Source organism: Oxyura jamaicensis, chromosome 4 (assembly GCF_011077185.1).
Source record: "Oxyura jamaicensis isolate SHBP4307 breed ruddy duck chromosome 4, BPBGC_Ojam_1.0, whole genome shotgun sequence".
Lineage (NCBI taxonomy): Eukaryota > Metazoa > Chordata > Aves > Anseriformes > Anatidae > Oxyura > Oxyura jamaicensis.
This window is the reverse complement of record NC_048896.1, coordinates 18331621-18345595: the sequence shown is the minus strand read 5'-3', so window position 1 is coordinate 18345595 and position 13975 is coordinate 18331621. Positions and strand designations below refer to the sequence as shown.

The following is a 13975-nucleotide window of genomic DNA, read 5'->3' as shown; positions in this document are numbered from 1 at the left end:
CTACAACAACAACAGAAGCTCACAACCTACTGCATCACATCTTATTCACCTGGAAGGTCTGGGCTGCAGCTTGTCAAAAGGAAGCCAGGAGGGGTTTCCAGAAACCACCGACATGTTTCTAATTCTTCCCTATTTTGAGAGTCCGGCAAACCCCCTTCCCTCTAAAGAAAACCCTGAAAAAGCCAGCTCTTCTTTCTGCAACAGGACAGGGAAAAAATCCACTGAGCTCTAAATTGTTGCTGTGAGTTGTAATTTTTTCACAGCTTTGCTTTTAGCTTGACAGCTTTCCTACTGGCTATTTGCTATGTACCAAAAATACGCCACACATTCAAGGCAGGAGAAGAAAGAGAAGGTAACTTGGATCTGTGTGTTAAGGAGTTGTTAGCCAAGCACTCAGTGTAAAATATACTGACAGCCAGGAGAAATTTTAGTCATCGGAGACTTTTTTCTTGGTTCCTGCTGCCTTGGGCATATTTCACACAAATGTTGGCAGCCCATTCTTATACACAAAGATAAGAAATGCTCTTTGTTATTCATTTGTACACAAAGAAAAGCAATGTGCTTCTCGGTGTTGACTCTGAATAATGAAATAGCCAGTGGTTCGCTGAACAAAAACCTTACCTTTTCTAGACAAATGTAAGCTGCCAGTTGTAGCCACAAGTGGACTTGCTGCAGTGTCACTCTCTGAGGAAGATACATCATGTATACTGGATCTCTGAATGGAAGACAAACCCTGTCAATGTTTATCATAGAATTACAGAATCCTAGAACGGCTCGGGTTGGAAGGGACCTCAAAGATCACCTGGTTCCAACCCCCTGCCATAGGCAGGGATGCCACCCACTAGATCAGGTTGCTCAGGGCCCCATCCAGCCCGGTCACCTCCAGGGATGGGGCATCCACAGCTTCTCTGGGCAGCCTGTTCAGTGCCTCACCACCCTCTGAGGGAAGAATTTCCTCCTAACATCTCATCTAAATCTCCCCTCTTTTAGTTTAAAACCACTCTCCCTTGTACTATCATTATTTGCCCAAGCAAAAAGTTGCTCTCCATCTTTTATAAGCCCCTATATATACTGGTAAGTCTGGAAAAATGTTTATTTGAGCACAGATACCAGGGCATACAGTCTGTGGAGTCCTCGTCAGTAGACACAGACTGTGAAAATCCAAGGAATAACCAATCCAAACACAGAGGCTGCGGCTACACTACCTTGTGTGATGCAGACAGAGGGAAAGAAAGTCTCGGCTTCGGTTTTGGGAAGATTTTACGCTCTTCTGCAGCATCAAGAATGGGTGTGCTGGATCTGTGGGAGAAGAGAAGCATCTGAGCAAGGAGATCAGTGGTAGGGATGTACTTGATCGGGCATCTGCTGAGCAGGCAATGTGACAGTCTTCAGCATTGGGTCTGTTCTGCTCAGCTGCTTTGCCACTTTTAGCTAAGAACCCAGTCCAATATGAGGCTACCCGGAGCTGGTGCCAGAGGTATAACTGGATTAATCGAGCATACAGAAACTCCAGGAATGATTATGCCATCAATAGTCAGGGCAAAACTATAGTACGGGATATAGATCTTCACACTTGGAATACAAGTTAATTACTAACCTCCTGGTAACTAAATGAAAGAAACACATATCACAGGCAGTTTGCCTCACTGCTTCTCCTGTCCTTAGTAGTGTCTAGTGGTGGCTGCTCTTCAGATGGAGAACTGTCAAGTTGGACCACTGGTGAGAGTTCAGATGGAAATGCTTTGTGTTTAGGGCTGAATGAGGAAGATGAAGCAAGCTTTTCAGGATTTAGTAAATCCTACAAAAAACATTAGGACCAAAACAAGCACAAATGTCTTGGGCATGTGACTCTGGTCCTCCATCACACAACACCCATTGTTCAGCTGCAGGAAGTCTGGAACTGTTGTCAAGGCCCCTGTTTAACAATTAATTGTAGCAACTGCTGCATGTAAAGAATAATTCCTCATTCTGCTGACAAAAGAATGCAAATGAGATGGGAGCAACAATAAATTAAAATGTGGGTATTTAAATGGCTTCTCCATAGTCCACAGGCATTGAGTGAGGTCACTGGTTTGCTCACTGAGGTTCTTTTAGTGGGTGTTTCTGCACAGTCAGCACGACTTGAAATCTACCAGGCCACGTCAGTGAGTGCTGAGCACTGGACACAGTGATTGGCACCAGCAGGAAACGAGCAGTTTTTAAAACAGTTCATTTAGTTAGCATTGCTCCATGGCAATAAATAAATAAATAAATAAAATAAAAATCATAATTACTTTGAAAAACTACCCAGAATATCCTGGCATTAGAGACAGCTTCCATTTTACTGACCCCTTATCAAATCATGCAGGAAAAGACCTTTCTGGCATAAGCACATTAGCACTCAGTTAGTAGTGGAGGATTGATATACTCTGACAATTCCTGGAAAAAGGATTTTAAAAATATCCTATATAACCTATTACTAATATGGGCTTGGAAATTCAGTTAAAGACCAGGATTTAATGGGTAGCACTCAATTTTCATTAGAAATGAGAGCAGCAGCCAGAGCAGTGCACGAGCAGTGGCAGTTACCTCTCCTCTCCCGTGCCAGCAGCGTGCTCCTGGAAGGGAGGACCTGGGGCGTCTTTGCTGTCCAGCCCTCTCCGGATGTGCTCGTTAACCTCATCTGTAATGTAACAGGGAATTGAAAAAATACATTTAATTGAACTTGCAACGGCCAGCGTGTGCTGTCTGGGGAAAGAAAAGGCTTGGGAAATGAGTCCCACCAACACCAGCCCTGGAGATTCAGCAAGGGTGCCCGGGGGCCTGCCCGCTGCCTCCACAGAAGGGGACGCCCCGTGGCAGCATCACCCACGTTCCCCACGTGGCTCCTCCGGGCCCCACGTGCCCGAGAGCCCAGAGATTGCTGCCCAACGCCTGGCTCATGCCAGGAGCTGCCGCATCGCTGGAAACCTTAGCAGGACCCTGCCCTGGCTGTTAATTAAGTAAATCCGTTCCAGGATTTAAATTCAGCCGCTTCCTGTTTTGACTCCAAGTCATCCGATCTTGGCAAACAAAGGAGGAGGCCAATACAGTTAATGAGGAGATCCCTCTTATTTTTACTGGCACAAGGCTCAGCTATTTCTTCTGAGCTCTCAAAGACCCTGAAGAAAAAAAACAATAGAAGTCGGTAACCTTTAGAGGAGCCTGCCAAGGTATAAAGTTGCACTAGGCGTTCAGCTGGCAAACAGGCTTTCGTGCTACTGCAAAACCAGAAGGATTAAACTCTCAAAACGACAACAAACTAAGCTTAGTCTGGTCAAACAAACAAACAAACAAACAAGGTTTGCACATATTTTTTCACTTGCATCTACGTCTATTTTAAAGAATAAATACACCTTTTATAAAAACTGCCAAATCTCTTTTGGTTATATTTCATTCTGTAATAGAAGCAGAGGCTCAGAGGATTCAGATGTGACCTGAAATAATACAGCCTTGCTTGCTATTTGTGCAGAAAACCTGTCAGCAGATCAATCCCACAGACAGGCTGTGACAGCAGTGCTGCTCCAGTGCATGTTGTGTGCCGCCAGCACAGCCAGCCCAGGGACACGGGGCATGTCAGGAGATGGAGCTTTGCTCCCCACTGTCTGTGTCCCCTCACTGACCAAAATGCTGCTGTCCCAGCCCTTCCTACCTGACTCGCACCCAGCCCTGCTGTCCCCATGTCCCCGCAGGTGCTGCCTGGGCCTGTCTGTGTGGCACAAGATTGCAGCTGGGTGTTCCCATGGTTCCTGCAGTGCTGGGAACTCCGTGTATCTTCCATGGAAACTTCACTGAGCAAAAAGCATCGCGGAACATCGTTGTGGGACAGAAAAGCTGTGACATGGCTGGTGGCACATGCAGGCCATGTCACCTGCAGGCACAGGAAAACACACGGAGGAGCACTTGTTTATACAGTGAGCCACATCCTCCTCTTCTGCCCCAGTCCAAGGGAGGGAGATGCCAGCACATAACTGTCGGGGAACCAGAAAACCAAGCGCAGGGCTTCCACATTTTCCCTCTGCCTGTCTGTGACTGAGAAGACCTCAACAACCGAAGTCTGCATTCATTTCTCACCTCACTTCACCAAACGTGCTTCTCACTGACACATCCCCCTCAGAGACTTCCTCAGACAGCTCCCACCTCGGGCTGGCAGCAGCAGCAGGAGGTGTTCACTTCCCTGTCCGTCAAAACAGCTCAGCCACCGACACAGCTACACCTGGCTTCGACAGCCACCAACAGAAAGGTTAACAGTGCGTTATAATCCATCAAGACGATAAAACTCCCCCGGGAACTTCAGCAGGAGACAGACTAAGAGGCAAATTCCAGCAGAAGCTAGCGGTGGTTTGACCAGTTCAACTCGTCTGTAGGTGTATGGGTATTTATAGAGCCACCCCTGCTCTAATATTTTAGCTGCTTCACCCATTTCCTACCACTCTAAAACACAGACACCCAACACTTGAGCACTAACTGTGCTGTCAGGACTGACTTGCATGGGCAGGGGGATAAAACAGCCTCTCCACTAGACAATTTGTAGCTTTCATCCATTGCACACAAGCTCAAGGAGAAGACAGCACCAAATTCATCCATCTGTGCCGCTCTGCAGACTGTGGTAATAGATACAGGGTATCTATTTTATAAATTTATATTGATGCTGATTATTACTGCCATCTGTTACAACCAATAGCAATTGTGAATCCCTTAGGGAACCACATAGCTGTCTCTTCTGAAGGCTAAAACCCACCTCGAGAAAAGGTCACTGGGCCTTTTTCTGTGCAGGCGTGGATGCCCACCCTCCTCAGCCCATTTGCCATGCAAAGGGAATGCCAGCAATTACCTCGGTGGGGCTCTTCTGGGCAGGAGTTTTCTCATTTCACTCCCTAACACAATCATCAAAGACTTAAATCAGCATTAACATCCCTGAAGCCACGAATATGTTAGGTTTATTTGAGTAAATGAACACAAACCCCTTCATCACCTTGAAAAGGTGTCAAGATGGCGAGCAAAGGCTCTTGGAAACCTTGTCCTTCCCCAGTGGGGCAAGTGCTGCTCTCACCAGAGCAATCCTGTTGCTGGCAAGTCAATGAGAGAAGTGCTTGCCGTCGTGGGCAGGGGGAGGCAATCCCTATGCAATAACAACTCTGGGAGCTGAGCATGCAAAAGGTAACAGCAAGGTGAAAATACCAGCTGCAGAGTCTTGGTCCTCAACCGGAGCTGTAAGGTAGCAGTGGGAAAAGTAAGAGGAGGCAATAAAGTCATATTATACATGTGCTTTACCATAATAAGGTTACACACAGAAAAAGAGAAAGAGAGAGGAGATAAAAAGGTAAAAGAAATAGAGGACTAAGTCTAAACATAATTGCTACAGTAGTTCAGTAATATTTGCTTCATCCTTCTTAAAGCAGCGTTAGCCAAGTACTGAAAATGCACATGCAAAAACGTAACTTGTATACGAATGCTGGATTAATAAACAGATTATTTTAGACAATAACCTGAGGCCATATCTCATATGTACACAGGCCATATCTCACACGTGCACATTGGCAGTAAGAGTTAAATCACAAATGCACATCCTCAGCAAGCAGAGTATGCCCTGCAGAAATGGCCAGGCAACTCTGCCAAGCTGTAAAAGGTTTTACATGTTTTAGCATTCCGGAGGGATGACAAAATAGTAAATTTAATGACATAATGAATCCTTAATACCAAGGATAAAAGCAACTCTGTGAAATATGGTGGGCCAGTTCTGCATCAGAGGCTCCAATGAATCTATGCTGAGTTATAAGAGCTGTGAGGGATAAGCAAAATGCAAAAAGAAAATGAAGCCCTCAGTTAGTGAAGTCCCTGGCCACTGCTTAGATTTGAGTGTGGCTGAGTAATGTGGAGCTAAGAGGGGTAACCTAAATGGGTTTGGAAAGGGGAGGAAATTAATGTTACAGAGAAATCCTGGCCAATGAGGCCTAGCAAACAAAGGAGTGATTTATGTTACTGCAACCCCAAGATGGAAATATGGACCCAGGGAAGATGGCTGAACCAAACTGGTGGAGGAGACATTTGAGTTTTGGACAGATGGAAGAAAACCCTGACCTTCTAGAGCCCAGTTATAAGGTCTTTGTATTAGGACTTTGTGAGGAGCTCTCTATCATGGCTATTGCTTCCAAGCAGCAGCAGCCACTAACGCACCACCAGGTCTGTGTCTGTGGCTACCCACTCCAATAAATAAGCAAGGAGGTTGTGGGAGGCTGGGCTGCGGTTCCACAGTCCTGCTGCAGAGTCGGCTGGCCTGTCTTCACATCAAGGACTGGGTGTGAGTCAGTTCTGCCCTGCACAAATGTTCAGCACCAAGTGCCAGCTCCAGGCTGGTTACCTTGGACTCGAAGCACAGCCCTGCGCATTTCACATGGGGCTGCTCTCTTCTCTCTATTGCCCTGAGCCAGCAAATCTGATCTGATCTGTTGTGTATGCCACCACTAGTCCAGCTGCACGTTGAACATCACGCAGTACATCTGCTTCAAATCAGCACGTGGTGCCAGATGAGGCACGCTACAGCACAGCAGCCTGGGTACCACTCAGACTGGGCCCCAAAGCCCTTTTTACTTTGAAAGCCACATTGGAATTACTCCCGGGTAAAAAGCTAGGTATGGACCATCACTCTCCTCTCAGAGAGGGCAAATTTATGCCAGGAGACAAGAGGCAAGCCCTCCTTTTGCTGAGACGTGACTGACCATTCCATCCTGGAGGCCTGCCAGAGCAGCTGGCTGTTTTCCATCAGATCACTCCAGGAATTGGAGGGGGCTTTGACCCACACCTATCCGTTTGATGCCAGAAACTGCCCCACATCATCCCTTTCACTTCTTGCTTCCATGACAAGAAATGATACCAGTGACCTCTGACAAATACATATTTTGGAATAAAGTAGTTGAAATAGGGAAAAGGCATTTACTGCGTGGAGCTGGTAAACAGCTTTGATCTTGGTCCTCTGCCACACTGTAATTTTTATTTTGGGCCCTGATTTTGATAAGCATTTTTTTAATTTTTTTTTTCTAGTAATGACAATTTGGCTGAGAACCTCTTTCCTGAAGCATAAAGACTGGTCCCCAAGAGGCTCCCAGTACAGGGAGACCCACACACCTGACCACTGTTTCCTGGTCCATCAATTTGTTTACTTAAGACTTTCAGTAACATGCTTACTTTCTACTTTGCCTTTTTTTCTTCTGATCGATGCCCGAAGCAGATCCGACCCCTCCAAGTCTTCCTGAAACCGTTTTGCCTTCACTTCTGAAAACCATTCTCCTGTCACAAACTTCTTCTTCTTTTCATCCTTGATGGAGCCTTGTATCCTCCTGCAAGTCAACGAGAACATTACACACTAAAAAGATCTCTGATGTATCAACTTTCCCTGAGCTCTTTCATAACAGCTATATGTATAATTCCCCTATCTGCTACTACAAAGGATCCAGAGGTTATTCCCTGCAATCACAGGGAACAAACAAGCATAAATGTGAAAGCTGAGTTATTTATTTTGAAGAAGGAACAGCACCCTGTAAGCACAGGCCTTCACCTCCTACAAACTGAATGTTCATAACCGAGTCACCTGGCAAGATTTGTCCATTTCCTTTGCAGCCCTGAGGGTTTGGAAAGGTGTGGGGTTGTTCACAAGTCCTGCACTTATTTTATGCGTCTATTCATGTCATTATGAGCTGCTCATTATGGATCACATCTGATGCACACTAGGGGAATAAATTCTGTTATACAGGGCGCTAACCTGGCCCTCAGCATTCTCCCCAGAGCCTGCTCCTCTCCCTGCTGCTCCTTCCATGCTGGTTTTGGCACACAAACAGTTAGCTCTCCTTCCTGAGCACAGCTTCTCTTACTGTAACTAGCTTGGGCACACCCAGGGCTGGGTTTTGGCACCTAAATCCTTCAGTGCTGTTTGCTTACCCTGTGCTGTTAACTCTCCTCCAGTGATTTTGTTTTTATACTACTGCTCAGTGGATTAGCTGCCTTTCAGCTGGCACTGCCTCCTACAGCTTACCACAGTTCAGGGGCCCTGAGAAACCTCAGAGGCCAGAAGAAACCCCTACCAGTGGTCGCACTTCACTCAGCCATGCTAATAGCAAGGGGCACTTGGCACCACTCCGCTTAGGGTTTAACTCACTTTGCTCCCAAATGAAAGCCTTTTGTGCAATAGCTTCCAAACCGAAATCATCCAAATAGCTTTCCCCAAACCTCCACAAAAGAGCAGAAATTTTACAGCATTACAGAAAGAAAGAAAAAAAAAGGAAAAAAAAAAGAAAAAAAAAAAGGGAAAAAAATCTTAAGAAAGAAAACAAAAAGGATTTATTTTTAATGTTTCCATTCAGGGAAGAAGCAAGAGCATGCAGCCACACACACCTCAAGCCCAAGCTCCTTGTGTGCCCCCACCAGCTCTTGGCCCCGAGCAGAGGGCAGGGCACAGAGGCTCCCCAAAACCTGCTGCAAAGCCACTCACCCCTTCGAGCCCCGAGCATCCCTCCTACGAGGGGCTTACCCCTTTTTTTTTGACTCAATGGGAAGTCAAAGAATCACATCCTTAACTGGGGGGTGTGGGGGGGGTAATGTGGCACAGTGCCATCCCCACCCACTGAGCTACTCATTCCTAGCCGTGGGGAATTTGGTGCCAGCTTCCTGAGCCCGGTGCATACCGTCAGAGCAGATGGTTGAAAGGCTGGCATTTAAAAAGTGACAGCAGCAACAAGCAACCCTGATCAGCCCGAGCCGAGCCCCAGGATGCCCGGAGGCGAGCGTGCTGGACTCACAGTGATTCTTGGCTCCCCGCAGACCTTTGGCAGATCACGTAGCCTCTCACTGCCCCTCTCTGCCTGCTGTGTACACACCCCCCTTGGGGATCAGGATGTAAACTCTCACTTGGAAACACTGCAAGGGATTCCTGCTGCTGGGTGAGGAGAACAAGGCGGCAGCTACTGCCCTGCTCTGACCCCTGACACTGAGAAATTGGCATCTTCCCCCAAAGCAGGAAAGGGGCATTCCCCTTGGCATCTCTGAGGGCTACAGATTAAGCAAAAGGAGAGCCCAGCCCCTCAGTCCCACAGAGCAGGGGTGGCAGCACAGCAGGCTGGCTGGAAAAGCAGGAGGTGCAATGAAAAGATCCTTCGGGATCTAGGCATGAAGGGACAGCACTACTGCAGCCTGCATCTCTCCCTGTGCACACACACACTCACACATCCTCCTCCAGAAGAAGTAAAGAAATCCCCCCAGTGGGAGCTCATGTCTGGCTGGTTTTGCATGCTCTCTTACCTGATGCGATCCCCGTCCTTCTTCTTCAGCTCTGCATCTCTCTGCAGAACCTTCATCAGCTTCTCATACTCCTCCTCGGTCAGGAAGCTCAGGTCCAACATCTTCCCTGTGCTGTTCTTCAGCTCTTCAGCCAGCCGAAGCAGTGACACACCGACAACTAATCCAGCCCAGTGTGCTGCAGTGCCATGGGCAGCCCCTGCTGCAGCCCGCCCCAGTGCTGGGAAAAAAGGACTTCACAGCAGCATGGCCAGCTTGGGTGGAAGTTGTGCTAGCACCTGGACCCGCACTTGCAGGCACTAGGCAGCTCTTCCCTGGCACATTTCTGTGCACTGCATGCCTTCCCCTGCCAGGAAATTTCTCCCAGCAAAACGATGCTCCTTTGCTTTTCTTCAGGCACAGTTGCAGCGATTTGGAAGCCAATGTCAATCAAGCAGGCACGCACGGCAAGGAGAGAGCTCGCCGCCCGCCTTAGCTGCCTCGTCTCACCAACGGCAACCCCGGCACCTCCAGCATGCGCCTTCCTCAGCAGCGAAGTCTTTCTCCGTGGAGTTCAAGCATCCCTGCAAAGAAATAACGCCGAGATGCCGTTTATGATAAGCGTGCCATATGGTAACCGAATGTGTACGTTGGGGGGTTTTGTTTGTTCTTTACACAAGTTCCAAAACGAGCTGCCCTACTTTCCTCCCCGTCCTACAGCTCCTCACACGGTGCTAACCTAACCCAGGCGGGATTTTATTTTAGCTGCTTTCCTGCTAACAGGTAAACAGCTGACTTAGCGGGCTATAAGCAAGATACGCATATGAATTACCAAATTGCTTGCTTGCTTTTTATCTCCATTCTTCTATTCCTCACTTCTTCCTGCCTTAAATGAGACCGAGGATAAGGAGCCAGCCTTTGCAAAGCAACTGGAAAACGACCGAACAGCAATCTGCAAGTGTTGCTGCTGCATGTCAGGCCGTACAATGCCAGAGACTGCTCATCTTCTAACATCAGCGCACTGTGCCTTCTGCTGCACTGGTATTTGCTGTTCAAACAGAGCACTCGGTATTTCAGCAGGCACCAAAAACAGCCAGAGGCTGCAGGGTGTGGAGGAAGAGTCAATCATGTGCTGCTCTGCCGCTTTTTATCCCTTTTCCTCTCCCCAGCCAACCTGAGGGCAGGAAGGTGCACCTCCAAGGGAGGAGAAGTTCTGCTCCCGTCCGTGGAAGCAGTTTTTAGCTCACCAGGTGGGATTTTTCCACCATGTCCAAGCCCATCAGGTGACTGTGACTTTCATCATGTGGCTTTTTCTCTGAAAGCCACAGCCTTGGGATCCAGGTCACTAAACTCTCCCCCGATGGGGGAAAAGCTAACTGCAGCAGGAAGCCTCCTCTGCTGCCTGTCCCCAGCTTGTCCTCCTGCCCATGGTGGCTGCCAGCCTTCCTGAGCCACCCAGCACCACTCCAGCTCCTTCGGGTGCTCCTCAGAGCTCTGCTTCTGAGTGTTTTTGTCACCCTGCTTTCGACTGCCTCCATGTGACACACCTCTTCTTGAGCTGGCCTATGCGAAGTTGAGCGCAGATATTTCCTCCTTTGGCATCATTTTACAGATTTATGGTGTTTTCCAGATGATACATTCCCAAATGTTTGTTTCAAAAGGGTGTTACAACATGTAGAAGAACTGGCATCTGTCTGTAATGCTTACAACAAATACCACAGGACGTAATAAAAGTCTGAGCACTGACATGAATGGACCTTGTCATAAAAACACTGTAATTATTACAAAACATATAAGGGAAAGAAGAAAACTTACCATTTCACATATTTCTTTAAAGCAACCATGGCTGTGCATGTCACACTACATTTACAACCTTTATCATCAGAGAAACTATTGATACCACTTCATTTGGAACGAAAACAGTCATAAAAAAAAATGGAACCGATGAATTTCTACCGTTTAAACCTGCATTTCATCCAGCTTGGCAAGGCACTTCCACTTCTGGTCCCCATCTCCTATTCTCTCTGGCTCTCAGGGACAATCTTACTTCTAAAAAAGACAGGTTTACAGAAATTTCTGGCACATATTTTTATTTATTTATTTATTTTTAAATAGGTATCTAGGGACACATTTCTCACAGTATTTTCTTCTCTAGAATTTTTATTTATTTTTAACAACCCCATGACATGTGGGCTGAAATTACTGCAGAAAACATTTTCAGCAGAAGCTCATATTTATTCATCAGGAGGGCAGTCGATTAGAGAAACTACAAAAAATGCTTCTTTGTAAATGGCCCTTTTCTGGGAATGCTTTATCTTCTTGGAACAGTTACGCTAGAAGGAAAAGGTTAACAGAAACCAAACAGCCAACTCCTTCTTTTGTTTCAAAATAGTTAAAAATCAAACCACTTCATGCGCTTTCTGTGGGAAAAAGGGCCGGTACAGCAGACTGCTGCAGCTGGAGGTTTTGCTGGCAGCTCAGGAGCCACAGAGCTGCCGACCCAGGCCCACATGGGAGAACCCCCCAGTTGGCCCCCCAAGGACACAGTGAGAGCGCATTGTTGGTTTGCTTGGCTCTGTGACTGCAATGGATTGAGGCTACAACTGCTCCGGGTTGCCTTATCCCAGAGCTGACGCTTTCACCCCTTCAGCAGCACCACACAGCTTTGATTTGCTTTGTGACATTACCTGGAACCCTCTCCCCTCTCCAGTCCCTGTCAACGAGCAGCTCAGAGAGCACAGGGACGGGCACAGCGTGGACACCCACCTCTGCAGAGCCGCAAGAAAGCTGGGACCCCACGGGCCCCACGCAAAGCATGGGAAACACGAAATCCTTGTAGGTTTGTAAGGCGATGATGGGACTCATCAGGCGGTGCCAGGACAGATCTTATCCTAGCCTGGGACCTTCCCAGTGCAAATGTCTCTGTTAGCCCACTGAAACAAATTGTCTTTGGACAAAGAGTGCTGAGCACAAAGAAGTTGCTCCCTCCTTTACCCCTGATGGTGGGAGACCCCTCCCAGCTCTCTGGCAGCAGGAGCCAAACTAGTGAGTACTGGGAGAGGGAATTACCTGGGTCTGGATCAGTGGCACCAATTTAAATCCACACAGAGCATACTCGAGCTGCTCTCAGGCACTGCAGCCCCGTGACAGAGCAGCCCCACAGGTCCTGCCACTTGTCATGACACAAGGGTGGGCAAAGCAGCTTAACGTGGCTCCAGTAACAACCAGAAATCTGAGGACGCTGGATGTCCACTGTACTGCCTTCCAACTGCTTTTTCGGGGAAGAGATAATCACAGAGATCGACCCGCACGCCCAGCAGTGTTGACAAACGCGGGTGCTGAGGGTGCTCATCCTGTGCTAGCTTTTGATTTCTTTTGGCTGCCACAGCAAGAAGAAGCAAACGCTCCAGCCAGCAGCAGAGACCTGTGACAGCATGTTTGGCTGCTGTGCAGCTCGGGAAGCCCAGAGCCAAGGCACTGGCAAAGCAGCGAGGGCTGCTCTGTTAACCCAGCCCAGTGGGAGCTGTGCACCTTGTCCCCCAGCAGGTTCTCCAGCGTCCAGTTTAACAACAGAAGGATGGCCACAGACAGATAGATTGCCCTGCGACACACGAGCTCATCCTCAACAAGGGCTAAGGGGATGCAGGTGGGGAGAGGACAGAGAGCCTGTGCTCAGCATCCTGCAGGGGCAGGGCAGGGCCTCCCTGCAGCAGGAGCAACCTCTGTGCACTTCACAGATCCTCCTCATTACTTGCTGAACTCACACCAATTTTAAGCATTTGCAATATCCTCAAAGCCCCACAGTCCCACCACGGCTTCAGTGAAAAAGTATCTGCCCGTGTTTCGTGTTGACCTGCCGCTTGCTTCATCTGATATCCCCGAGCGTTTTATCAGAAAAAAACAGTAACAACTGCTCTGCTTCCACCCACCCCACGCTGCTCGCTCTGCAGACCCGTGTCATGCTACGGTTTCTCTTCCAGAGGAAGGGACTTCGATGCTTGCTCGTTCCAGGTGTTACTCAGGGAGCTTCCATCATTCCTCACACCCCTCTCTGCCCCATCTAGCGAACCACAGAACTGCCTACCAGCATTTAGGTGCAAAAAGCCTTTTCCCCGCAGCTGCAACTCCTGCTGTCTTTGCCTGCAGGGCTGGTTTTGCAGTGCCGCATACACCATACCCTGCTGCAGCTGGGCAGTGCCAGAGCCAACAGCTCTGCCGACCCCTCGGATGGAGGAGAGCACCGACCACCTGCGGAAAAACTGAGAGACAATAACGAAAGGAACAAACCTTCCTTCAGACGTGACCATCTCTGACCTGTCCAGAACTGCCCTTTCCCCCTCCAGCAAAGCACCAAGCAGCAGTATTACGTGCATTCCCCGGCCCCAAACCAACATTCAACCCCCAACCTGGAGGGGCAAGCAAACACCAACCTTTCTTCAGCAGAGCGCGACACCCTCTCGTAGCAGCGTTGGGGCGCACCAAGTGCAAGCTCGCTGGGACAGCCCACGGCCCGGACAATGCTCATTTCCTTGTTCCTCGGCGCTCGGCGGCGGCGTGTGCCCACACGTGACCGAACGCAGGTGAATCACCCCCAGGGGAGCCTGCCGGCCGCGCGGGGTCACGGGTACGCAGCTGCGCCCGCAGGAACCGCTCTGCAAGGTGCAGCTCTGGAGAGCTTTCCAAAATAAAT

The 13975-nt window shown here is 48.6% G+C and overlaps 1 protein-coding gene across 3 annotated transcripts in view; it reads right to left on the bottom strand.

Annotated features, from left to right (window-relative positions):
* Positions 1-13975, bottom strand: part of LOC118166062 (synaptotagmin-like protein 2) — a 33846-nt gene that overhangs the window by 13730 nt on the left and 6141 nt on the right. Inside the window, exons 1-6 of one of the 3 annotated variants that reach the window (XM_035324643.1) lie at positions 13716-13872; positions 9310-9869; positions 7204-7355; positions 2569-2662; positions 1206-1299; positions 622-715 (exon numbers count right to left, since the gene is read on the bottom strand). In XM_035324643.1, the coding sequence (XP_035180534.1) occupies positions 622-715; positions 1206-1299; positions 2569-2662; positions 7204-7355; positions 9310-9410 (535 nt within the window). In that variant the 5' untranslated portion in view covers positions 9411-9869; positions 13716-13872. The other 2 variants (XM_035324645.1, XM_035324644.1) reach the window with 2 other exon arrangements.